A 25,624-nucleotide genomic window follows, 5' to 3' on the forward strand; every position below is an offset into this window, starting at 1 on the left:
AACATTTAAAAATGTTGTAGTGTGTTGGCTTTTTAACTTAGAATACAAACGTCTTGTCTTTTAATTTTGTAGCTTTTTTACTAGTCAGCTCCGGACGCGATGTTATTCATTGTACGCGCAAATTCAAAGCGTCGCGTCTGGGCACGTTAATGACGCTCCCGCTCTTTTAAACTCGTAATAAAGCGGTGAATGATTTTTCCAGAAATGACGCTGATCTACAGTACAAGTTTATATTTAGAATACATTGCAATCACTCCAAAATAGATGACAACAACTCACACACCTGCATTATGAGCTGTGCTGCTTTGTGTGCTTATTAGGCTTTTGCCTCGCAGCACTGATGTTCGTTACACATACTTTCAGAAGCCGACACCCGCTTTGTAACGGACACAGTAATTGGTTTAACTGCAGTAATGTAACGGTCTATGGTTAAGATAAACATCGTCACTATTTTTAGTTAATTAATAAATATTGAAATAAATTGTAGATAGGACATTTGTATTTTTATTTTTTTTTTGTCCCTCTGTCTGGGCCCCATCCCGCCAATCGGGCCCTAGGCACGTGCCTAGTTTGCCTTTGCGTTAATCCGGCTCTGCGTACAATACAACTGACTGGTTCATGGTGTCCTGCCAAATGCTATTATGTCTGTAATGTTACTGCCTGTGCTTAAAGACAAGGCTGGTAAGCTCAACAGTATTGACAATTATCGACCTATTGCATTAGCCAGTATCTTGTCTAAAGTACTGGAGAGAATATTGTTAACAAAGCTAGAAATGTATATCCTTACTACTGACAATCAGTTTGGGTTCAAAAGAAAGCATGGAACCAACCTGTGTATCTATGCTCTTAAAGAAATTGTGTTCAGGTACACAAGCCTGAATACATCTATATTCCTATGTTTTATTGATGCGTCAAAGGCATTTGACAGAATTAATTATGAACGATTGTTTGTAAAATTGCTAGATAGAGGTACCCCTAAATTTTTAGTGAGAATTTTAGTGTTTTGGTATGCAAACCAAACCAATGTAAACGTTTCTGGTTAAATGGGACAATGTTGTATCTGCTCCATTCCATGTTAGTAATGGAGTGCGACAAGGAGGAATTATGTCTCCTATTTTATTTAATGTTTATATGGATGAATTATCAAATCAGCTAAATAGGTTAAAAACTGGCTGTCTTGTGGGCAACACTATTGTTGATCATCTTATGTATGCAGGCGACCTGGTCCTGCTCTGTCCATATAGTGCTGGGCTGCAGCAGATGCTGAAGGTGTGCTCTCAGTATGGCCTTGATTATGACAAAGTATAACGCTAAGAAAAGCCACATAATGATAGTTAGAAGCGATGAGGACAAGAAATCAACTTTTCCGACCTTTTATTTGTCAGATAGCCCTCTTGCTGTGTGTGTGAGGAAGTTAAATATTTAGGCTAAATAGGCTTTAAATATTTATTTAAAATTTATTCTCAAGCTAACATGCTTATGAGGAGGTTTTCTATGTGCTCTGACTCTGTGAAGTGCTCTCTGTTTAGAACCTACATCACACCGCTATATACTGCTCAATTGTGGTCTAACTATAAGAAAAATAGTATGCAGAGGCTCAAGGTAGCATACAATGATGCAATGAGGCTGCTGCTTCATGTCCCTAGGTGGCGTAGTGCCAGTCATTTGTTTACCTGTGAGGCACTCTTAAGACAACTGATGTTTAGTTTTATGTGTCGCCTGTACAAGACAGTGAACCACATAATTGAAGCCCTAGTCAGTCCTCTGAAAAGCTGTTATAGATACACTTCTAGGTTAAGACGAAATTGGTGCAATAGCCTGTATATCCTATAGGCTAATATGGAATTTTGATGTATATTTTGTATCTCCTTTTTGTACTGTATGATGTGTTATATGGACCTGTGTCTGCAATAAAGCTTTATTATTATACTGTATATATAATAAAGTATATCAAAAATACCAAAAATAGAGGTCCACCCTATTAAACCAAGGTCCACCCACTTGGAGATTTCTGACCTTGCCACTGCCATGTACTGTTAATGTTTCCACAGTGAGTTCAATAAAGACATGAAATTGTGTTTGTTGGTGTGCTATTTGTTTAAGCGGACTGTGTTTATCTATTATTGTGCCATAGTTTTAAAATTTTAAGATCAATTTGTGAAGAAATTCAGGCAAATCTAGCAACTCTGAGACTACGAAGTGAAAGCAGCAAGGACAAGGTACATTGAAATGAGACAATTTTAATATGGAGTGGTCTAGAATTTTTTCCCTTTTTAATGTATAACATTTACAGCTAATTATTAGCAAGATCTCAAGGCAAGATTTGAACAATATGCGCAGGACTAGGAACTGATGCTAAACTCACAATGCAGTGTTTCTAATGCACCTCAAAAGAATAATCTTCTCACAACCTGAATTGTCATGTTTTAGATAAGGACAGAAGTAAAGGAATTTGTCAGGCATTTTAACAACATCTGGGCAAGACATCAAGATACCAGGGACTGAGACTAGGAGTATTACAGTGGGGTATCTAACTAGTGGTGATTCTATCATATCAAAAGTGTCAACACAGCAAAAAAAAAATAATAATCAAAAAAAAAAAAAAAAAAAAAATCCAAAACTGAACAATTCAAGCAATTTTTCAACAAGTGGCATGAAGTGTTAAAATATGTGTGTGTGCATTTCTTTGACAGGACAAGTGTGAGAGAGAGAGAGAGAGAGAGAGAGAGAGAGAGAGAGAGAGAGAGATAGAGAGAAATGCGTGAGTATACATGAGAAAAAGAAAACGTGAGAAAAATCGAGAACATGTGCATACTTGGGTGTATACCTTCAGGTAGTCTTTTCTCAGGTATTTATTTCTTCTCCGATCCTCATTCTGGTTGAGAACAGGAGGAACCTCTGGCCATTTTGGCTCTGAGTCACTGCTTTCTGATTTCAAACTTCCATCAAACGAGCAAGAGGAAGAAGGCTGAGGGACAAATCACAATATAACAGTGAATGACAGGTCTCAACTATAAAGAGGCCTCAGGCCAGTGTGAGAGTGTTTTAGACCAGTTGGCAAAACTGTAACCTGCTTTTTTTGGGCCAGTGCTTCACTGGCACTGAAAATCAAACATTCATTGACATTCACAGATAATGTTATGTGGTTGGCTAACACAGATGAGTTTTGTTGGAATATCAAAAATGACATAATGATCAAAAGCATGAAAGTATCAGTAAGAATGTGTTGAAAACTACAAACCAATTAGCAATATTTGAGATTCTATGCCATTGTTTTCTAGCAAAAGTGTGTTTATGAAATTATGGAGTTACATTTTAACTGCATAATTTTTAGCTTGTAATGTAAGGAATGGGCAAACAAAACGCAAAGAAAATGTAATGAAATATACACTCCTGTTCAAATGTTTGGTGTCAGTAACTTTTTTTTATTATTTATTTTTTACATGTTTTTGAATGAAGTCTCTTATGCTCACCAACGCTGCATTTATTTGATAAAAAATACAGTAAAAACAGTAATATTGTGAAATATTTTTACAATTTAATATAACTCTTTCTATGTGAACATATTTTAAGATGTAATTTATTCCTGTGATGACATTACTCTAGTCTTAAGTGTCACATGATCCTTCAGAAATCATTCTAATATGCTGATTTGCTGCTCAAGAAACATGTATTATTATTATTATTATCATTGTTGAAAACAGCTTGGAATGGAAACCATGAGACATTTTTTCAAGGTTCTTTTGTGGATTGAAAGTTTAAAAAAAAAACTTTCACTGATCAATTTAATACATTCTTTCTGAATAAAGCATACACTTATTTAAAAATATCAACCCCAAACTTTTGAACAGTAGTGCAAATCTGAGTAAAATTACTACAAGAACCTCGGACATTAGAACCTTTACTGTAAAAGGTAGAAATGAATGAGGAGGAGGAATGTGATGAAGGAAGAGTGACCTCAGAGAAAGCCGCATCTTCATCAGTGAGATCAGTCTCCTTAAAAAATATATGCACACATACACACACACAAAAACAACAACAAAAAACACAGAATGAGTAAGAATGGAATTCTCAGACACAATAATGAAATTAGCAGGTATTTTACGTTTTCTGCACTGCTTTGGGGGTGGGAACAGTAATGTAAATGTAAACAGTTGTATGTGTTCAACAAAGCTGAGAGCACTATACTGATATTAGTACCTGAAACTTAAAGATGCATTCAGTAGTTTAGTGCCAAAGTTTTACACATGAAGAAATAATTAGTGTTTTCGTGAAGTCATCTGAATGACGTACACTCACATGAGATGAAGACTGTACTCATAATATTTTTCTACATAAAAATGTTTTAATTATGCATGGTGCGGGTGTCACCGAGTTCAATGCTGAAATCACGTGTTCCGCAGTGTTTCACTAAACGTCAGTGAGAATCCTCTCGCTCATTGGCTGCTGCCTTTGTAGATACACTAGTAATGTAGTGTTGTTTGGTTATGCAAAGGGCAAAAATTTGACTACCGAACACACATTTTATCGTGCTTAACCAGCAGAGACAACGAGAGAATCAGTACCTGTACTGCCAAAGCAGCAGAAAAGGCACCAGAAGACATGAAGGCCAACAAAGACAAAAAGCGTATGCAAACATTGATAAGACATACACACAATGGGAATATTTGATGATGGAGAAAATCCTGAATAGTGATGCCCAAGATTGTGTTTATTAGACAGGTAAGGGAATTAATTAATGTTTAGACAGCTCAGCACACCAATAACAGTGTAATTTACAAAAAAAATAGGGTAACACTTTCTATTAGGTACACATTCATTATTAACTAGTTGCTTATTAGCATGCATATTACTAGCATATTGGCTGTTTATTAGTACTTATAACACACATATTCATTCCTTATTCTGCATGACCATATTCTAGAACCCTTAACCCTACCCCATACCTAAACATAACCACTACAACAACTACCTTACTTACTATCAATAAGCTGTAATTAGAAGTTTATTGAGGGAAAACTCCTAGTTAATAGTGAACATGTGTGACCAAACTTAGAAATAATCATGCTGATTGATGTCAATAGATTGCAGTGCAGCGTCTAACACCATTGTGGTGTTGGTACTTAAAGTACATGAAAAACAGCGATGCTAATGCTAGCTAAAAAACTACTGAATGCATCTTTAGTAGTCAATATATTACATAAATGAACACACATGGCTGGGGAAAAAAAGGGATGATAGAATGGGCGCACTGTCAGTGCTACTATAAAACAAGGGCTTGTATGCAGAAGCCAATCTCACACTGAGAAGCCAAAGAACTGACACTTAATGAATTGCAATCCTTCATAATTCACAGTGACTTTCCAAAGAAAAGCCAGCCAGTGTAATCCTTCATAATTCACAATGACTTTCCAATGAAAAGCCAGCCAGTATTTCTTACAAGGTGAGACAAAATGCATGCGGCTACATGTATTATTGCGTACAATGGCGTGTATGACTGCATGTGCTTGTAAACGTGTATTGGTACCTGTCCACTTAAGGCAGAGGCTGAGCTGCTTCCTTCATCTAGTGATGCACTGTAAAGAAAAACAGAAACATTGAATGACATGGACCCCCAAAACATACAAATGGGGGCTTAGGGGCTATTGCACTACGATACTAATGTGTGCACTTATGTTGGGACAGATATGGGAATGTGTGCTTGCTCAACTGTGTGTGAGGCCTGATGTGTTGACAGGTCATTAATGTACCTGATCTGTCTGTGGACGATGAGGGTAATTCAAGGCTCTATTCTAATTCTTTCACTGTGGAAAATGGACACGTGTTAAGACCTACAGTTGACACTTGGCAGGTCATAAATCCAGCAGATGAATGGTCTACATCAACCTAAATATGTTATACCTTAATAATGCTGTGGGGTAAAATTTTCAGGCAGTGAGAGGCAAGTCTGGAGATGTAACACTAAGGCTGGGATTGCTTTCTGGTACTGTGCCTTGTAGTATCTGTCAAATGATACCACTTCTATTATTGATCGCTATCAGGATGTGAGAGAGTTTCAGCCAGTATTTGATTCGATTGGAAGTGAAATTGTTGACAATGAGAATGCACTAGAAAAATAATTTGTTGTACAGGACCTCCAAAAAGTTTTGGAGAAACAGTATGGTTGTGGCACATTAGTATGAGCAACTGATGCCCTGGTTCACTACTTCAGTCATAGTGTGATTAACTAATGCAAGACTGCAGTTCTGAATAAAACAAAATCTGTAACTTTAACAGTTATTCCAAGGATCAAATCTGAGAATAAATGTTGTTAGGAGATGACAGAAGAAGACACAAGTGTTCCAATACGCAATAATGCCTTGGGTCTGAAAAAAAAAAAAAAAAAAAAAAAAAAAAAAACTATTTCCAGGTGTATACATTCGTGTCTCTACCTGCTCAACTGTCAAATCTATAGCTTCTCCACCCTGTTATCACCTCCCTCTCAGTTCTGTTTTTTTTATTTTAAGGGCGTTTCCACAATCAACAAAGAGATCTCAGAGATTGAACTCCTGAGGATTCTCCACCCTACAAACGCTCACAGTTTAAAATAAATGTGCAAATGCAAAACTTTGTTTTTATGAATACCGAATAGTCTGATACAACTAGTAGCACTTTATAACAGCATTATAAATCATTAGCAGATAGAATAAAAACAAGGTAACGCATAAGAACAACATCTTAAAATAAGGTTCCATTTAGTGCTGTAGCGGTGCGTCGATGACGTCGACGCTTCTTTATTTATTATTTATTTATTTTTTTGCACCATTCCCGGAGGTACAGCTCATCACACACACACCGCCCACCGTGTTATTCTGTCATGTTTTCTCCCTTTCTTTCCAAACCGCGACAAACGCCAGTCTCCTTTCTCTGCAGAATGCAATAAATCCGCTCAACCAATCACAGCGCACCATTCCACGCAATGTAAACAGTAACGGTACGTTCACACGGGTCGTCAGCGTCAACGCTTGACGGAAGGCGTGGCTGAAGTTTGGCACTGACGCCATGGTCATAGCAGCGTCAGCCAATGAAATTAGACAGGAACTCAACAACAAGCTTCATTGTCATTCAATGGTCATAAAGGACCGGATGATTGCCCACCGCAATAATTAGTTTCTCCTCCATTTTAAAATTTATCCTCAGTTTGCTGCTCTTGAACAGGATGAACGTGATTGGCTGCCGCCTGGCTACTGTATTTGCATAGAGCGATCTGATTGGCTGACGCTTCCGTCGGCGGCGCTTCACTGGCGTTGCTCGCGGCAGAAGTTGAAAAATTCTCAACTTCTGCCGCGAGCAACGCCAGTGAAGCGCCGCCGACGGATCCACAATTCTTTTCGGCAACGCTTGACGTCACCCATTCAAAGTCAATGGGAAGCGTTGACGCTGACGCCCCGTGTGAACGTACCGTAACGGTGGCGCTTTGAATACACCCGGCATCCTAGTTTTCCTTATCTACTTTGTACTTTTTGATCAACAAACAAACAAAAAAAATAATACATTTGATGGCATTGATGAACCTGTGGTGATTTCTGCCGTAGGGAAGAAACGTAAGCCATCGAAATCTAATCATTTAAGTTACGTGAGGAGATTAAGAAGATGAGGCACGCGGGAGGAGGAAAAATGCCGACTGTTGCTTGTTCTCACACGACAGCGTCAAACTTCTGTCGAATGCTGACACATTAACCCCAGGGGATCTTTTAAAAAACTTTAAATTCTTGTACTCAAAGTCAACGAAAACCGAGCAGGACCAAGCCATTTTACAGCTGATCGCCGTCAAAAAACTTCAGAAGGTATTTCTTAGCGATGGCTGATTGAATGTAGCCTATGTTTAGTCCAGTAACGTTACGTGCCTGTATATAAGATTAGTATTGACCAAGTTCAGAGGCTGTCATATGAACACTCTGTCAGCTACAATGTTTACTTCTGAATAATATAGTATACTAGTATACTATATTATTCAGAAGTAAACACTGTAGCTGACAGAGTGTTTATGTCAGAATGTTTATTTTAAACCACAACCTTCTAAGTGCTTCTTTTACCAATATATTTAATGATATCTTTTGCATTTCTCATCCAAACAACGTCAAACTTGGCACTGCACTTACTCGTGCCCAGACACCTGTCGAGTTTGAAATCCATCGGAGTAACGGTTTGACAGAGATATGAGAATAACAGACAGGATAATTAATTCAAATTAGTCGTTAGATTAGTCGACTAATCGATAAAATAATCGCCCGACTAATCGTTTAATTAATAATCGTTTACCCCAGCCCTAGTTCCATTCATTAACATTTGTTTCATGAACAATTTCTTTTTTTTGTATTTCAGGTGTTGAATGTTAATTTCTATATATACATTTGTAACATTAATGCTATATCAATAAACACGAAATAACTATTAAGTTTATTAATGATATTAAATTTAATAAATGCTGTAAAAAATGTCATTGTTAGTTCATGAAAACTAATGCATAAACGAATGCTATCAAATTATGTTATTGTAAAGTGTTACCCACTTTACAATATGTTGCATGTTAAAGGGATGGTTCGGAGTACTTTGCACAATGACCTCGAGCCAAACACCCCCCTAAGAAGCTTTTTTTCCCTTGGTCAAACATTATTAAAGTTAGAGCTTATTTAGAGATATCAGCTGAACGGCTTAGTGCAGGCGCTAATGGATCCAAGGCTGTATCTTGTAAATTACCCCACTAATAATGCCCAGAATGGTACCAAACTTCTACAGTAGTACAAATAGGTTCTGTACTCATAAAACGAGGCATTGGAAAGTTTGTAAGTACATCAGGAGTTTATTTAAATAATACTTGCCTGACGGCTCATGCTACTGCTAACCCGGACGTCGACGTCACTTCAGTGATTAGGGAAAAGCACGTAAAAGTCCTGGCAGAAAGTGATGCACTAATATTTTGTTGGTAGTACCAGTTTGCAACAATTATTAGTTAACACTAAGTTGTTAACACTTCGGAAATAATTAATAATAATAAATAATTCGTCATTACACTACATCCTTATGCATCGCTTTCTGCCAGGACTTGAACATAAACATACATAACTTTACTAACACAAAAACCCAACCATCTTGCTTTAATAACGCATAAATCATCTCCCAACAAACAATTACCCATAATGCACCCAGCTGCTACCACTGACTGCCGGGTCATACAATATTATAATCATAAATAAACTGGTTTGTAGCACAAATTTTACTGTGCTTTGTTATTCTTCTGATTACTTACCTAAAGTGGCTAAAGAATCAGACAACCCGCACATTCACAGGAAATAGCTTACTTGAACGTTGGAAAATAAAGGTGAATAAACAAGATATTTTTTAAGAAATCAGAATGTGTGTGGAAGTCTGTGCGTGCATCAGAATACCTTCTGACAGTCTGAGATGGGGATCTCTGTTTGGTGCTGCTCCCTGAGTGGCTGAGAAACCTGCAAGAACAGAACAACCATTCTGTCTTTTGACACTTCAAATAATGCAGAAATAAATGTAAATGCTGGTGTCACTATATGAGAATGAATGTAGTCTTTGTTTGACCTGCACCTGTAGTGGTGTTTAACAAATGTATCTTTGTACCAAAAAAACACACAAAAAAAAACACACATGCTTGACAGCAAAACTGACGTAAACAATTCCTCCACATGAAAAAGGCCATTGTTATAGACCTGGGTCACAATGGGGCTTTCGCAACGGAGGAACCTTTTCATAGTTCCTAGAACTATTGGCGGAAGTTCCAGGATTTTGGCCAGTTCGCCCCACTGGAACTAGGTACAATTTTCAGGGTTCCTACACATTTTCCATTTCAAAATTCCATACTTTTCCAGACTAAAATTACTTAAAAAAAATAAATAAAAAAAAAAAGTCAAAATTTGGCTTTCATTAGGGCAGTACTAGTGGTGCACGATATATCGGCCGCCGATATAATATCGGCCGATATGGTCTTTTTTTTACACATCGGTATTGTTCCGATGTCAAAATATGGCCGATGTGAACAGGCCGATATTTGACGTGTGAAGTTGAAGATGAAGTTGACGTTATTAGATAGAATAGAACTGTTATACACAGAAAGTAGATCGTAATGAAAAGGTATTAGCGTATGCCGTGTGGTTGATGTCCAATGTCGATAGCTGAGCAGAAATACATAATTATGTTTTGCTTAGTCCCCTCAAAGTCGCGTTGGATTTTCTCCTCAAACCACATTCACAGGTGACAAAAACAGATTTTTGGTAATGCACCTTAGTTTAAACAGCCAGATTGAATTTCAGGTATTTTTACATTATTTAAGATGTGATGCATATGAAACGTTATACAATTTGTGAAAACAATCAGTGCTAAAGATGGGATTTGAAAAACAAATAAAAATTTTGCGCAATGATTTTCTAGGTTAGACCAAGCGGCAACCTCCCTGTCTCTCTCTTGAAACTTTAGGCTTCAAAAACGGTCTTCAGAAACCTACGGGTGACGTCACGGACACCATAGATATCATATATAAACGCTAGATGTCTTATGGCGCAGTCACTTCCAGCATCACCGTTCGGCCATCTTGTCACAGGCAGGCTTAATGTAAGGTGAATGATCAGCACGCACACAAATCCTCTTATCTCGCTGAAATCTTGACGGATTTACAAACGGTTTGGTTTCTTACAAACGTTATTAACTTGGCTATAATTCCGAATGCTTGAACATGTATGTTATAATTATTCATATGTATGCAGTGTATGTATGCAGTGTCATAACTACATCTCTGATGTTTATAACAAACCAAACCGTTTGAAAATCGGTAGAAAATTTAGCAAGTTATGGTTATTTAAAAGTATATGCACCATTAAACGAGTGAGCGAGCTGTCTGTGGCAAGATGGCCGCCACGTGCGGACGTCGACCTCCATTGGCCAGCAGCGCGCACGAGACATCTAGCGTGTATATATGATATCTATGACGGACACTACATCCATATTTTTTTAAGGTCTATGGGTTAGATGCACTTCTGAGCATTCTCAACTCATGATGTCTGCCCAATTATCCGTAAAGCACATTGGCTTATGATTCACAGCAATCTTTGAAAATGCATGTAATTTCTGCTTATGTGAAATAAACCGACAAATTCAAATTTTCCACATCTGCACAACACACTTGAAATTGCAACACTTGACTTTGTGACATCATTAAGCCAGGACATGCACATATGTACTTATTAACACACAGCACGTAGACGCCAGATGTACTGGACATGTGTCATACACCCTCGTATCAGATACAGTATGACACATATCCACCATTTGAAATAAACACACATATAAACACACACAGCTCTCCTTCTACCTGTGAGCTCTCCCCGCTGCTCTTCTACGGTGAATTAGACTCTCTGCCCTACAAATTAGGGACCGCCTCCTGAGAGTCAAATGTCATGTGTGTACCGATCAGATCCCAGGATTAGGTGGAGATGGAAGGGATGGAGAAGGAGAAGGAAGGAGAAAGAGGAGGAGGAATATGGTTCATTTGTTAGTAAATAGAGTGTCTGATTGAATTCCTTCAATACATCTGACAGCCGATCTCTCCTTCAGATGCAGCATGCATGGATGAGAGTTTCAAATTGGAACTGTCAAATCTTGCTTTCATCTGTGAATCTCTCATAGACATAACTTACAATGAAAGAGAGCAAAGTCATAGGAGGTATTAGGATGAGGTTCAAAAGAAAGGAAAAGTGAATAAAGAACAGAGGAGTAGCGTATTTTAAAAGATATATCTACATTATATTGGGACGTCAATTTACTGTTTTCATTAAGTAGAATTAATTTCAATAACACAAATTATAAAAGCATAACTCATGCGTCTCCAGCAGACCTCAGTCCCACCCCTGCTTATAATTTTCAAGTAACCATGAACACCTTGATTAGCTGCTTCAGGTGTGTTTGATTCCGTGGTGTAAAATATTTGAATAAATGTAATTAGTTCCTGTACTTAAGTACCTTTTTGGCTACTTTGTAGTTTCCGGAGTATTAAAGATATTAGCGACTTTTACTCTACTACATTTTTGGACTACATTTTTGAATAAGTATACTCTTTTCTCCAATACATTTGTGATGAGTAATGCAATTACTTGTTACATTTTGCATGGCACCTAACTTTTTCTACAGCAGTTTATTTCTGCAACAAAATCTTGTGCGTTTTGCCCTGACTCACCCAAACTTGTCAACAAGGCTACTTTACGTGAATGCGAGTGCATTAGCAGGTAGTTGTGAATCGCAGGCGTTTCATATATGAGATGAGGCCATGCCTGCAGCTGCTGATGAGGCCGAAACCAGCATGTCCATTGCAAGTAGGCTTTGACTGTTTCATTTAACTTTACATTATTTTATTGATCCGTTATACTGAATTATAGGAAGCTTAAAAGGACACATTTCTTTATTTTTAACTACTGTGTTTTGAAGAAATCTTTTGAGGTAAAGACAGTTAGCGGGACTTTTTTTAGTTGTATCTCTGGGGATAGATTTACTTTATTAAAATTATACCTTGGAGATGTAACATGTCAACATTTAATTGTAAAGTATATATATATAATATTCCAATGTTTAATGCTAATGGTGCCAAATACACCAAGTCTGGGCTAAGCCCCAAATATACAATAACCCTTGAACAGCCCCTTTATATAAACAATTTTTATAATGTGTAGTCAGTGCAAGTCTTTGTTTGGATTTTTTTAATCGATTGACAGCCCTAATATTACAGGGAGTCCGAGGGACTTACTGTATATGTGTTTGATGGGCTCTGAAGGTTGCATGACCATGTGTGATTTAGCATGAAAGAAAGATCACCTGTTCTGTTGCTCTTGTTGTAGCAGCTGTACTGCAATCTTCCTCAGATCCAACACTTCCTTCAAGTCATCCTCCTCCTCTTCAACTAACTGCTCTTTCTCTGAGCTGAAGTAGATGAGAGAGGAAGACAAAATAGAAAGAGACAAAAGGAGGTTATTGCTGAATTCTTAATCTGTACACAATTTACATCAAACCGTTAAAAACAAATCCTTACACAGAGTTATTTAAAATTAAGATGCTATTATAACATTTCAGTGTCTGTGAAGTTAAATGAATTCATAAAAGAATAGATTGTTTAGAAATATCATATAATGTTTAACAACCAAACAGACAACCAATGTGGCTATAAATTAATGCAATAATGTGTTTAATTCATTTCTGGTGGACCATTTCCAAATTTACTAATGCACAAAATATTGTGTTTTTGGTCCTGCAGATGTTAGCATGGACAAGGAGTCATGGTACAGGACCTTAATGAAGCCTTTGAGCAGATGTTAGGGATGTCACGGTGAGGACATTTTCACACCGGTATATAATATTTTGTTGATCCTGGAACAACATTCATGTAAAAAAATGTTTGTCCTAACCCTATTCTTACCCTTAAACCTGACCCTACTCATAAGTTAGCCCTAAAATCAGGGGCAAAATGATAGTGGAATATCCTAACCCTGGTTGTAAGCCTAAAATTGACAAAATGTAAACTTGTCCCTCAAATCTGATTGGTTGATTGGAATGTTGATCCAGGAACATGTTGCACTTGGTGAAATCACGTTCACCATCAATATGCCGGGTACTGAAATCGCTTTTGAATGAATTTGTGATACTCTGTCTATAGGGAGCAGAGGTGTAGGTCCAAGTTCAGAAAGTAAAAGTCCTGCCATATGTTTATTCCACCCATGAACTCCAATGGACATGAATACAGGTGATTGGAACAAAATACTGAGGAGGACTTTTACTTTCTGAACCTGGACTTTACACCTCTGATAGGGAGCGGCGGTACTGTCTGCACAATTTACAAGATAAGATATTTGTCAATGACGCACAGGATCTGTTGCGCACCAAATCCTCTGCCATCATCTTATGACGAGAGTAAGGAGAGATGACTGACAAGTGATAAGACTCCTGCTGCACTGTGCTGAGACTCTGCAGCTCATGCTGTATGATCCGGCTTTCATTAGCCGCGTTTCCACTGTCGGGCCAGGGCCGGGCCGTGCTAGTGCATGCCAGGGCCAGTCGCGTTTCCACTGTCACTTCCGGGGCTTGATCGGGGCTTACTCGGGGCCAACGGCCAGGATTTCTGGCCCGTCGAATACCTTGGGCCAAAGCGGGCCAGCTCGGGCTAGAGGAGTGGTTACGAACAGAGGCGGAGTTTACCGTCGGGAGACGGCAGCGCCGGATGATTCTGTCAGCATTAAAGACTTTAAAAATAATTTAACTCGCGTTCATGTTTGAATGCCTTCTGTTTGTGATGCAAAAGACTATGCGCGCTAACCGTTACCATAGTAAACATAGTAAACGCTTGAAGATACGCATAGTAAAAAAAACAGTGAATGCTTGAAGAAATCAGACCAACCATAAAGGCTATCACAGTCATGTTTTTATTTTATCTGTCAGTAGCCTACGTCTCGTCTCTTTAAACCGGACTATCATAAACCATTTTTCGGGAGCTTCCTCTGTTTCTCTGACTGAAAATATCTGTATGGGAGTCGAGAGAGTGCTAAAGCTCCTCAGGTTGTATGGCATATATTTGTAGAAATTATCATTCTTTCTAAATGTGATGTAAATATGTCGATCCTGCAACTACCAGATAAAGAAACAGACGCGACTGAAGAAGTGTGTCCTCTTTCTTTTGTGAAATAGACCTAACGGTAATTTATTTCTGAGTGACTAATGTGCAATTTTAACATAAATTAATTCATTATGATCAATGTATCACTTTTTATTGTAAACCTGTGGTAAAACATCGATGCTTGGGTTTTAAATATTCAAGTAAACAAACAAACAAAAAATGCCAGCAAACAGCCGCTTTTATCATGTTTGTTTTCAACGCTGTTTCCAGTGATTTCTGATTAGTTTTCTGATAAAACTTCCATTTGTTGTTGAAATGATGGGTTAGTGTGACGTTGTTCCAGAGAGGCGTGTTACGGGCATGTTTTAGTGAAGCGCTGTGGAGCTTCTGGCCCGACAGTGGAAACGCAGGCCCGGTGCTATTAGCCCGAGGCTATTAGTCCGGCACAGCCCGTTTAAAGCCCTGGATCGCATTGGCCCAACAGTGGAAACGCGGCTATTTTAAAAGTGTAAGGTCTGTTGACTGAACTAATGGTTTTTATTTCTATAAAAAAAGCTAAATGACAGTAGGAGCAGTGCCATGATGGCCAAGTAATGTAATCGGTGAACGGCCAAACACAGTGTAACACCGGTAACACAGACTACCGCAGTAAGCCTAGCAGATGTGAAACTGCATCTTACAAGAGCTGCAAACACTGGTAGGGGACAAACACGTCAGTGAGTTTAGTAAATGATTGGATGCTGCACTACTCTTGAACTGTCTAACCAATAGCTCCTTTTTTTCATTCCAAAGGTGTTTTATGGGGTTTACATCTGGGCTTTGTGCGGACCAAGTTATTCTACACCAGACTCTTAAAATTATAATAAAAATTTTGTATTGCATTTTGATTTTGGAACAGAAAAAGGAGCTTCCCAAAACTGCAGCAACAAAGCTGCAATCACACAATTCTAATCCTTGTATATGACAAGACATTTTTTCACTGCAATTACTGGAATAGCCAAACCTGGTAATTAGAATGCAGGTGTCCACATACTTTTTGCAAGTATGAAGTACATTTATCTCTGTTGCCTTGCTCTTTCACGTGCCATGTTATTATGGCTTTGGCAGCAGTGTGTGTATGGTCATCATTACCGGATTATTTTGTCAGTCAGCCATGTTTTAGCTAGTTTTGTCATGTGTCTCGTATCAACGAGACGCATATTTCTGTGTGAGTTTGTAACGACTTGAAAGACAGACAAAACAACTACAAACATAACTCCATCCTCCATGACAGCTGATTTGTAGGCATAATTTAAAACAAAATACCAAACCACATATTCATAGTTTGGCACCACCCTTTTTTTTTTAACCATATAAGAAGTTCCTCTCACCCACCAATGTAAAAGCCTATAAACAGCATTCACAACAGCACAAACACCTCCTCAAGTGGATACATCGCAAGAACACCACATAACCGCAAGCATGGCTAGTAACTCGGAATTTACCAAATGACTCAAGTATTTGTTTGTTTCTGATGGATACTACAGAATCTGGGAATTCTCTGGAAAACATGGAGACTCGGCGGCAACCTGAAAAACTACAAGATGACCACGGCATAAAAACTCCTGTGAATGTTCTAACTAACTCCATTTTCCCCTTCCTTTATCATTTTGCCATTTATATAACTTTCAGCAAAGTGTATCTGAATAGTGCTAATATATAATTAAATTAGTTGATTATTGTTGACTAGTGCAAAAAATAAATAAAATGCAAATACACCTCCATTCTCTGGCAATCCGGAATCTTTCCACAATATTATGAGTCTGGATGTACAGTAAATAACTCTTCTGGATTACCTAGGCAAAACAAATCAGACACGTAAAGTGTGACTTGTGACTTAAAAGATTGGCACTGGCACAGTCATGCTACTTCAATGCTTCAATTAACCGTGCCAAAACAAGTTTTGATGTAGGTGAGTGTGCGTCATTATTACATGCCAATAGATGCAGTTGGCAAAGAGTTGCATATCGTATTTATCTGAGTATATTGCTGTGAAAAGTATCCAGATCTTTTGTGAATTTTTCCCTCCTTTATTATTTCGACACATATTTAAAGCAAAGTGTATAATAATTGCTCATGAATGAATAAATAATTAACTAAGAAATGGACTTTAAGGTGCTGTAGGTGATTCTCTGCAGAAACATTTTTTGTTATGCTGGTTGAAAGTCTCCTCATATCCTGATAGCAATCCCTCTGTTAAGCGGTCTAAATGTATTTTTATAAATATATGTCGTCTGTGGAAGGCGTAGGACCATAAAATGGTTGTTCAATTGTTGCGTTCGGTCAGAACGGTCCTATAGCATGTGTTCCCTGTCAGTCAACATGTCTTTGCAAACCACTGCGCAGGCGGCTCACACAGACATAAGTCATCAGCGCGTTCACGTACACTGTGCAGACAGAGCGAGAATGGCAGGCAAGCAGCAACAATCTAACTTTCCTTCTGAACCGACAACCTGTGGCACTGTCAAAGGATCTACGATCTATATATCTTCATCAGAGCCAGGCAGACTCTCATTGTGGAAAGCCTGTCATGCAAAAAATATGTTCATGCTTTCAGGAAGCGTGGCTTTGGACGGCGATTTGCAGGGAGGGTGGGACGTACGCTTTTACTGCTATCAGGCTAAAGTTAGCATTTTCCCAGATGTCCTACAGCATCTTTAATGTGACGAATTAGACAGTCATAAAATATTAAATAATCCTCCATCCTCTAGTTCCACCCATAACATCAGTTGTCTGAATCTAAATGAGATAAAATCAAGACTGGATCTAAAGCTACGGGCGAGGTATGCGATAACCCTGGATCATAAGAGGTTTTTTTTTTTGTGGTTCTGAACTCAGTTTACCAGAATGCCAGCAATGATGTCAGGGAATTTTCCTGACATCTAGATAAAATTGCATTACTTCCTCCTTCCTCCTGTTAACGTCTCTGGAATACCAAGGTAAGAGCTTGTAACAAAGGTGACAAATACACCCTTGGAAAAAAACCCACATGAAGCAGAAACAACTTTAAACATAAGAAAATATTGGGGAATCACATTGGCACAATCCTGCTGCACAGTTTGGAGATATTTGCTCCATTTATTATTTTTCCACAATTACTATTGCTCTTTCCTGAGATATAAAAACATTTGTCATCAAATTACAATTAGAAAGAAAAATTCATAAAACTTTAAACAATGATCATTGTCAATATCATACTAATTGCCATTAAATAAATGCATGCTCATTTCAGGTGCATAAATGAAAATATGTAGTTCTTTATTAGTTAACTCCTCACACCTACTAAGACACTCCAGGCCTTGACAAATAAGGACTGCCCAATGCCCACGGGGTCAGCATAAACGACGCTCGGGACAGTTGATAGATCTGTTCCGCATAGACACGAAAGTTTATCATTTGCACGTGATTTTAAGTCTTGCCAATTTAAATATTCAAGCGCAAGAAGATGCGAAAGAGAGCTCAAAGCTTCCGAAAGCAGAGCAAACATGAATATTCATGAGTTTCCCAGACAAGCTCATCTGCGCGTGCAGCTTACAATTTTAGTTAATACACATTTAGTGGATTATTTCATTTAAAAAAAGTTATGTTTTTATTAGTATGCATGTTTTGTGCAGTCGTCCGTGATTGAATGACAGGCATTCACTTCATGTAACGTTACAGCTGAGAAACCTTCATCTACAAAATATCGTCTACATTGATTTCCTTCCTTTGTACCTTGTGATGTAACAATTGAAATAAAACAGTATAGATACATATGTGGACATAATCTTTTTTTATACCTATACTGGTGTGATGATCCATGTGTACCTGTTCTGACTGTTCAACATTTTCCAAGTTCTCAAGACTGGTTTCCAATGGCAGAAGAAAAAAAAGAATATTTTTAAATACATGAACCAACTGCCATTTAAATTATATATTATGTTTTTCTGACTGTTGCCTCACCTTATGAAGATTCAAGTGCCCTTGAATATTGTGAATATTACCTTTCATGCAATGTGTAATACAGCTGTCTGTGAATGTAAACGATCTGCAAAGTTGTGAAGCCGAAAGTGCACGATAAGTAAAGCTATTGTCTCTCAAAAGAAAGAATTGACTCTGAACAGCCTAAACGAGTCGCCAGTAATTCGAATCCCACTTCCGAGACCTGCATACGTAATGCCGTAACAAATTTGCCTAATGCCTGACTATGGTCTGCATTGGCTGTCCGCAAACAACGTCTACTTTGACCCACCCTCGTCTCAAACACTGTGGCTGGTGTTGTGTACATGTCAAAAAGACACTGTCTTATACTCTTATACTTACACTACCAAAGGATGAGAATATGAAGAGTCAGTGGTTAAAGGGATAGTTCACTTTGAAATTAAATTTTGGTATGTTTTAGCTTACCTCAAGGGCATCCAAGATGTAGGTGTCTTTGTTTCCGCAGTAGTTTCAATTTTGATATTTTTATTATTATATTATTGTTATACATTTTATTTATTGGCGCCTTTCTTGACACTCAAGGTCACCTTACATCATCATCAACAACAATAACAATATTTAAAAACAATGAGATACAATACAATTAAAAGAAAATGCAGTTGTGGTCAAAGGGAGTAAGCTATTCTAAACAAATGAGTTTTGAGTTTGGATTTGAAAAGTGTGAGAGAATCAATATTACGGAGGTCCGGTGGAAGCGAATTCCAGAGCTGAGGAGCAGAGAAACTGAAAGCTCTACTCCCCATAGTAACAAGGCGGACACGGGGAACGGTGAAATGAATAGAAGAAGAGGATCTAAGAGTACGAACGTGTGTAGGTATATGGAGGAGATCAAAAAGATACGAAGGGGCTAGATTATGAATGACTTTAAAAGTAAGGAGAAGTATTTTATAGTTGATACGATAAATGATAGGGAGCCAATGGAGCTGTTGTAAAATAGGAGTGATGTGATGAATAGAAGGGGTACGAGTAATGATACGAGCAGCTGAGTTTTGGACCAGTTGAAGTTTATGAAGAGTTTTATGTGGAAGGCCAAACAAAAGAGAATTACAATAATCTAAACGGGAGGTGACTAAGCTGTGAACAAGAATGGCAGTAGAGTGAGGCGTGAGGAAAGGACGCAGACGGTTGATATTACGAAGATGATAATAGGCAGACCGGGTAACATTATTAACATGAGATGTAAAAGAGAGGGTGCTATCGAAGATGACACCCAGACTCTTAACCTGAGGGGAGGGAGAGATAAAGGAACTATCAATGGGAATAGAAAAATTATGGAGTTTGTTTAATGTTGATTTTGTACCTATAAGAAGCAATTCTGTTTTATTGGCATTTAATTTAAGGAAGTTTGAAGTGAACCAGGATTTTATGTCAAGAAGACAGTTAGTAAGGGAAGATGGTGGGAGTGTGGAATTAGGTTTGGTTGAAAAATAGAGCTGGGTGTCATCTGCGTAGCAATGGAAATTAATCTGATATTTACGGAAGATGTAACCGAGGGGAAGAAGATAAATAATAAACAATAGGGGCCCCAGAACAGAGCCCTGGGGCACACCTGCAATGACAGGGACAGAATGAGAAGTGAATGATTTTAACTGAATAAACTGAGTGCGGCCTGAAAGATATGAATGAAACCAGTTAAGAGGTGTGTTAGTAATTCCAATAGAAGAGAGTCTGTTCAAAAGGATGGTGTGTGAAATAGTATCAAAGGCCGCACTCAAATCAAGCAGAAGAAAAATGGATAATAAACCTAGGAGAAGGTTATTAGTAATTTCAAGTAGTGCTGTTTCCGTGCTATGAAAAGGACGGAAACCAGACTGGAATTGTTCATATAAATTATTGTAGGAAAGATGAGTATGAAGTCGAGCAGCAACTATTTTTTCCAGAATTTTGGAGATGAATGGAAGATTTGAAATAGGACGGAAATTATTATAATCGTTGGGATCTGAACCAGGTTTCTTAAGAATGGGAGTTACAGAAGCTGTTTTAAGAGAAGAAGGAACAATTCCAGTGGTAAGTGAAGAGTGAATAATGTTAGTAATGAGAGGGGACAGAAAAGAAACAGTGGCTTTCACAAGCACAGTTGGAAGGGGGTCTAATCTGCAGGTTGAAGATTTAGATTTTTGAATGAGTTCATTAATTTACTTTACTGAGGATAAGGTAAATGCTGAGAGTAGACAGGTGGGAGCAAATGAAACTGGGACAGGTGAGTTCGGACCAGAAGTAGACATAAGGTGCTTGTGGATATGTTCAATTTTTAAAGAAAAAAATGATAATATAGAATTACAAAAATCAGAGGAATACAAGTGAGGAGGAAGTGGATCCCGAGGTTTTATGAAGTCTGTAATGAGAGAAAAAAGGGCCTTTGAATTTCCTTCACTTGAACTGATTAAACCAGAATAATAGGTGGTTTTAGCTTTAGAAATCGAATCTTTGTAAAAAAGAATGTGATTTAAATACATGTCCTTGTGCACAGTGAGATTCGTTTTCCTGTAAAGTCTTTCAAGTTGTCTTCCTTTTGTTTTTAATTTTCTAAGAGTGGGAGTAAACCAAGGTGCAGAAAGAGTAAATGAAACAGTCCTGGTTTTGAGTGTAGCAAGATTATTAAAGAGGTTATGAAGGTTGTAGTTGTAGTGAGAGAGCAGTTCATCCGGGGTAGAGAAACTGTCGATACTGGGAAAACTAGTGATGCTAGAGGATAAAATGTCCAAGTTGATATCCTTAATATTTCGGAATGTTATAGTACGTGGGAGATTAGATTTGGAGAGTGAGAGATTAACAGTGAACGAAAGCAACATGTGATCGGAAAAAGGAAAAGAATCTGCTTTACAGTTAACAGGTGTAACACCTGAACAGCAGATTAAATCTAAAATATGTCCTTTATTATGTGTGGGAAAGTTTATGTATTGCTGAAGTCCAAAACTATCCAGACAGGATGTAAAGTCTTTGGTGAGAGTGTTGTCAACATTATCCATATGTATATTAAAATCCCCCAGGAGTAATATATTTGATGAAAGTGTGGATAGGTGAGTCAGAAAGGCAGCAAGGTCATCAATAAAATCCTTGTTAGGCTTTGGTGGGCGGTACAAAGTAGCAACAATGGTGGGAATAGGTCCAGAAAGCTGACAAACAGTAGCCTCAAATGAGTGACAGACAGGAGCATTGACAGGCGCTATCCTCCACTTCTCACGATAAATTATCGCGAGACCTCCCCCACGGCCAGAGTCACGTGATTGAGAGATGTAAACAAATCCCGGAGGAGAAGCATCATTGAGTGAAATAAAGTCATTTGGCTGCTAACACGTTTCTGTTAAACACAAAAAGTCAAACTTACGGTCAACGAGGAGATCCTTCACAAGATGCTCCTTACCCGTAAGTGAGCGGATGTTAAAGAGACCGAAGTTGACAGTAGTGTTACTGATTTTGACAGCCGTGTTAGCCGACCTAACGTTAGCTAGGCGGGCCAACACACTATGATCAGCGCAGCGACCGGTATTCCTCAATGGACGTCGAGTAGTGGACCAGAAGGACTTTATGGAGTTGGATTTATCATACTGAAAGTTCCGACGAGAGCCACGGTGAATGTATTTCCGACGAGGCAGGTATAAAATATCCGGGTGTGAAAGCAGAGCTGGTGGTGGTGGTTCGTCATGTAGATATAAACGGAACCTCAGAAGCTCAGCTGTAGAATACTGGAACAGTGCAGTCGATGAATGAGAAACCAAGGACAGGACAGTCCAGGCGAGCACAAGCCACACATAGTTAATCCACATAGTTAAAAGAAAACCGGAGAGCAGCGGCAGCAAAAACGCGCCAGCGTTCACTCGACCGTTCGATTTTTTTGAATCCAATAGGATTTAGGTCAAACCGTTCTTGTCTGTCAGTCATATAATGCAGGTCTATGGTCACCACCTCAAAGAGCATGCACAGAGAAGTCCAAATTAAACAATTCCCCATCGTAAGTACACATTGATGGCCTAAAACACGAAACGAGCGGTTTGTGTGAGAAAACAAACAGTATTTATATCGTTTTTACCTCTTGTTCACAACCACGTCCAAATGAACTGAGGGCGCGCGCACTTCCTGGTGTGTGACGTGTGCGCGCGTTCTGGCTTAGTCGGCGCCGGAAGTGATCTCTCGTGCATGTACGTCACTCACAAGAGGTAAAAACGATATAAATACTGTTCGTTTTCTCACACAAACCGCTCGTTTCGTGTTTTAGGCCATCAATGTGTACTTACGATGGGGAATTGTTTAATTTGGACTTCTCTGTGCATGCTCTTTGAGGTGGTGACCATAGACCTGCATTATATAACTGACAGACAAGAACGGTTTGACCTAAAAATATCAAAATTGAAACTACTGCGGAAACAAAGACACCTACATCTTGGATGCCCTTGAGGTAAGCTAAAACATACCAAAATTTAATTTCAAAGTGAACTATCCCTTTAAGTTTATTTCAGTGATACAACAGCAGTATAACCTTGTGACGATTGCTTCTCAAATCTCTGTGAGGTCTAAATGGGATTTACAAAATGCTTATCCATTAAAGATGGGACAATACCCACTGTATTTGGACCAACTTGCTCCTCAGAATCACAACCTGTAAGTATTATTAATTATTGATGTAAACATTTTCTACCGGGTGTTCAAAATATGTAGTTTTGTGTTTTATATTGTGTAGTTATTCAGCTATGATAAAGGACGGAGCAAGATTTGTTTTACAAACTTTGATGTTGCATCAGTCATTCATGTTAGTTCCCAAATGTACACCGCAATAATTTAGAAATATACACATTGGTTTGTTGATGGACATGATGTAGAGAAATTACAGTTGCAAGCAACATCTCAATGTATGTCAAACTGAGTAGGGTACAACTGTCAACATTGATAATAATAAGAAGAAATGTTTCTTGAGCAGTAAATCAGCATATTCAATGATTTCTAAAGAATCATGCGACACTGAAGACTGAAGTAATGATGCTGAAAATTCAACTTTGCCACCACAGGAATAAATTGCATTTTACAATATAACAGTTGTTTTTTTTTTATCAAATAAATGCAGCAGCAGCATTATTGTATATTAATGAAAACATTAAAAACTGCTATGGATAGGTAAACAGTCGTAGTTTAGGCATATGGCAGTGCAACGTTGAAACTACAGTTACCTTTATGAAATAATCCACTAAATGTGCTGAGATGCCATGAACTAAAATTCTCAGTTGCAAGCAGTTGTCGCGCATGTCTGGGAAAATATTCACACAAAATTATGTCAAAATGCCCGTCTTGGCGAGAATCCTAGTACATATTGTTGGTTTATGTCTTAAGTGCACATAAACAGTTGATAAATAAAACGCATGCATATCATTATGTTGGTTCCATGTAGCTTTTAAAGTGACAGCAGCCTAATAAACCTGCTGCTGTCTGTTTTTTAATGCTAATCAAACAATAAAGGATAAGGAAGAAAAAAATCACTCCTGACTGAATATTTTTTGTAACATTAATAAAAATGAATCTATATTTAATTTATACAGTGGAGACAATGAAGTTATTTTACATTTGTTTATTTTACTTTATTCAATTTATGTAACTGAAAACTACTATTAGACCAACCTGAAAAATCTTAAAAGCACTGTTTAATAAATAAACAAACTCGATTTTCAAAAGTCAACAAATTTGCGACAGCTTAATGTAACATTTTTTGACAAGCCAAACATTTCAGCCAGTAACATGTAATTTATTTAAGCAATGAAATAAACTTAATTCCGTAAAATAAGTATAATTAACTACACAAAAAGCATTTAGAATGTCTCTAACACATTTTATAATTACCCAAAAATCCAACATAGTTCACCCCTCACGCACATTATCACATCCGTCAAAAACTTAGGCTGTCTGTCGGTTGAAATATTACAACTAAAAACATTGACATACTGTACCACTGTCACAGTCACCAGCTAACTGTCACTGTCACTGTCATCTGTTAGTCTCCATCTGCACTACATTTCCCAGCATCCTCCTTGGCCCACACCTGCACCTCCTTCACCATTACCCATACCTGCCAGCTATCATCATCGTCTTCAGCTGTTGTCTCCATTGTTCATCTGTGTATTTAAGTTCCTCCTTGTCCAATGTTCATTGTCGGTTATTGTTTGTGTTAAGTGCACACTGTTTGTGCGTTACACGCTGTCTCGCATCTTGGTTATTACTTTGAGTTACTTATTAAACTAATCTTGTTACTTTTCAATGTTCATCGTCTTCATTGGATCTAAGTCGTGACAACCACACTCATGGGCATCAATCACTTCACTGAATACTTGCCAAGTTGCCAGCTAAGAAATAAATCATTATTGCCTTACGTTCCTGTTTTCAAATCCATACAATTGAATAGTGAATATCACAACAATAATATCTGTCAAAAAAATAATGTGAAGAATACACTGCAGTATTTACGAGAAGCAGAGGTCCAGGGAGTACACGCATTTCCTGGAAAACCCACACTATCAGATGTTTTGACAAAATCATCGCTTTCCGAGAAGAGGGTGGAAATGCTGTAGAAGTATTGTTCATTTTTTAGTTCATGTTAACTAAAGTAGTTAACTAATGCTAACTAATGAAATCTTATTGTAAAAATACCCCTTAGCAGATTTTGACTAATACTTTTACAGGTAAAGTTTTACAAACTAGTTGTGTAATGTCAATGTATAGCACATAGATTAGTGCCAATTACATGGGGAAAACTGCTAATTGAGTAGTGAAGCATTTAAGTATCCCAAGTGTAAAAATAGTCATTACACAAGCCGCCCACAAGACTCTCTTGCCCTTCAGCCCAATTTGATCGTCAAGTTTCAGACAAAGACTCAAACCTGTTATTGTACTGAAGAAAAGAAATGGAACTTATGTTGGCACTGACTACTTTTGACAACACAAAAAAACGAATTAATTAAGATA

At 38.0% G+C, this 25,624-nt stretch overlaps 1 protein-coding gene across 7 annotated transcripts in view; it reads right to left on the minus strand.

Annotated features, from left to right (window-relative positions):
- lrch2 (leucine-rich repeats and calponin homology (CH) domain containing 2) overlaps positions 1 to 25,624 on the minus strand; it is a 106,327-nt gene that overhangs the window by 39,434 nt on the left and 41,269 nt on the right. The window contains exons 11-16 of one of the 7 annotated variants that reach the window (XM_084114377.1): positions 12,871 to 12,975; positions 11,378 to 11,446; positions 9,429 to 9,488; positions 5,528 to 5,576; positions 3,958 to 3,996; positions 2,828 to 2,968 (exon numbers count right to left, since the gene is read on the minus strand). In XM_084114377.1, the coding sequence (XP_083970503.1) occupies positions 2,828 to 2,968; positions 3,958 to 3,996; positions 5,528 to 5,576; positions 9,429 to 9,488; positions 11,378 to 11,446; positions 12,871 to 12,975 (463 nt within the window). Of the gene's footprint in view, positions 1 to 2,815; positions 2,969 to 3,957; positions 3,997 to 5,527; positions 5,577 to 9,428; positions 9,489 to 11,377; positions 11,447 to 12,870; positions 12,976 to 25,624 lie in introns of all 7 variants that reach the window. The other 6 variants (XM_084114376.1, XM_084114381.1, XM_084114380.1 and 3 more) reach the window with 6 other exon arrangements.

Source organism: Abramis brama, assembly GCF_963993115.1.
Source record: "Abramis brama genome assembly, chromosome: 5".
Taxonomy (NCBI): Eukaryota; Metazoa; Chordata; class Actinopteri; order Cypriniformes; family Leuciscidae; genus Abramis; species Abramis brama.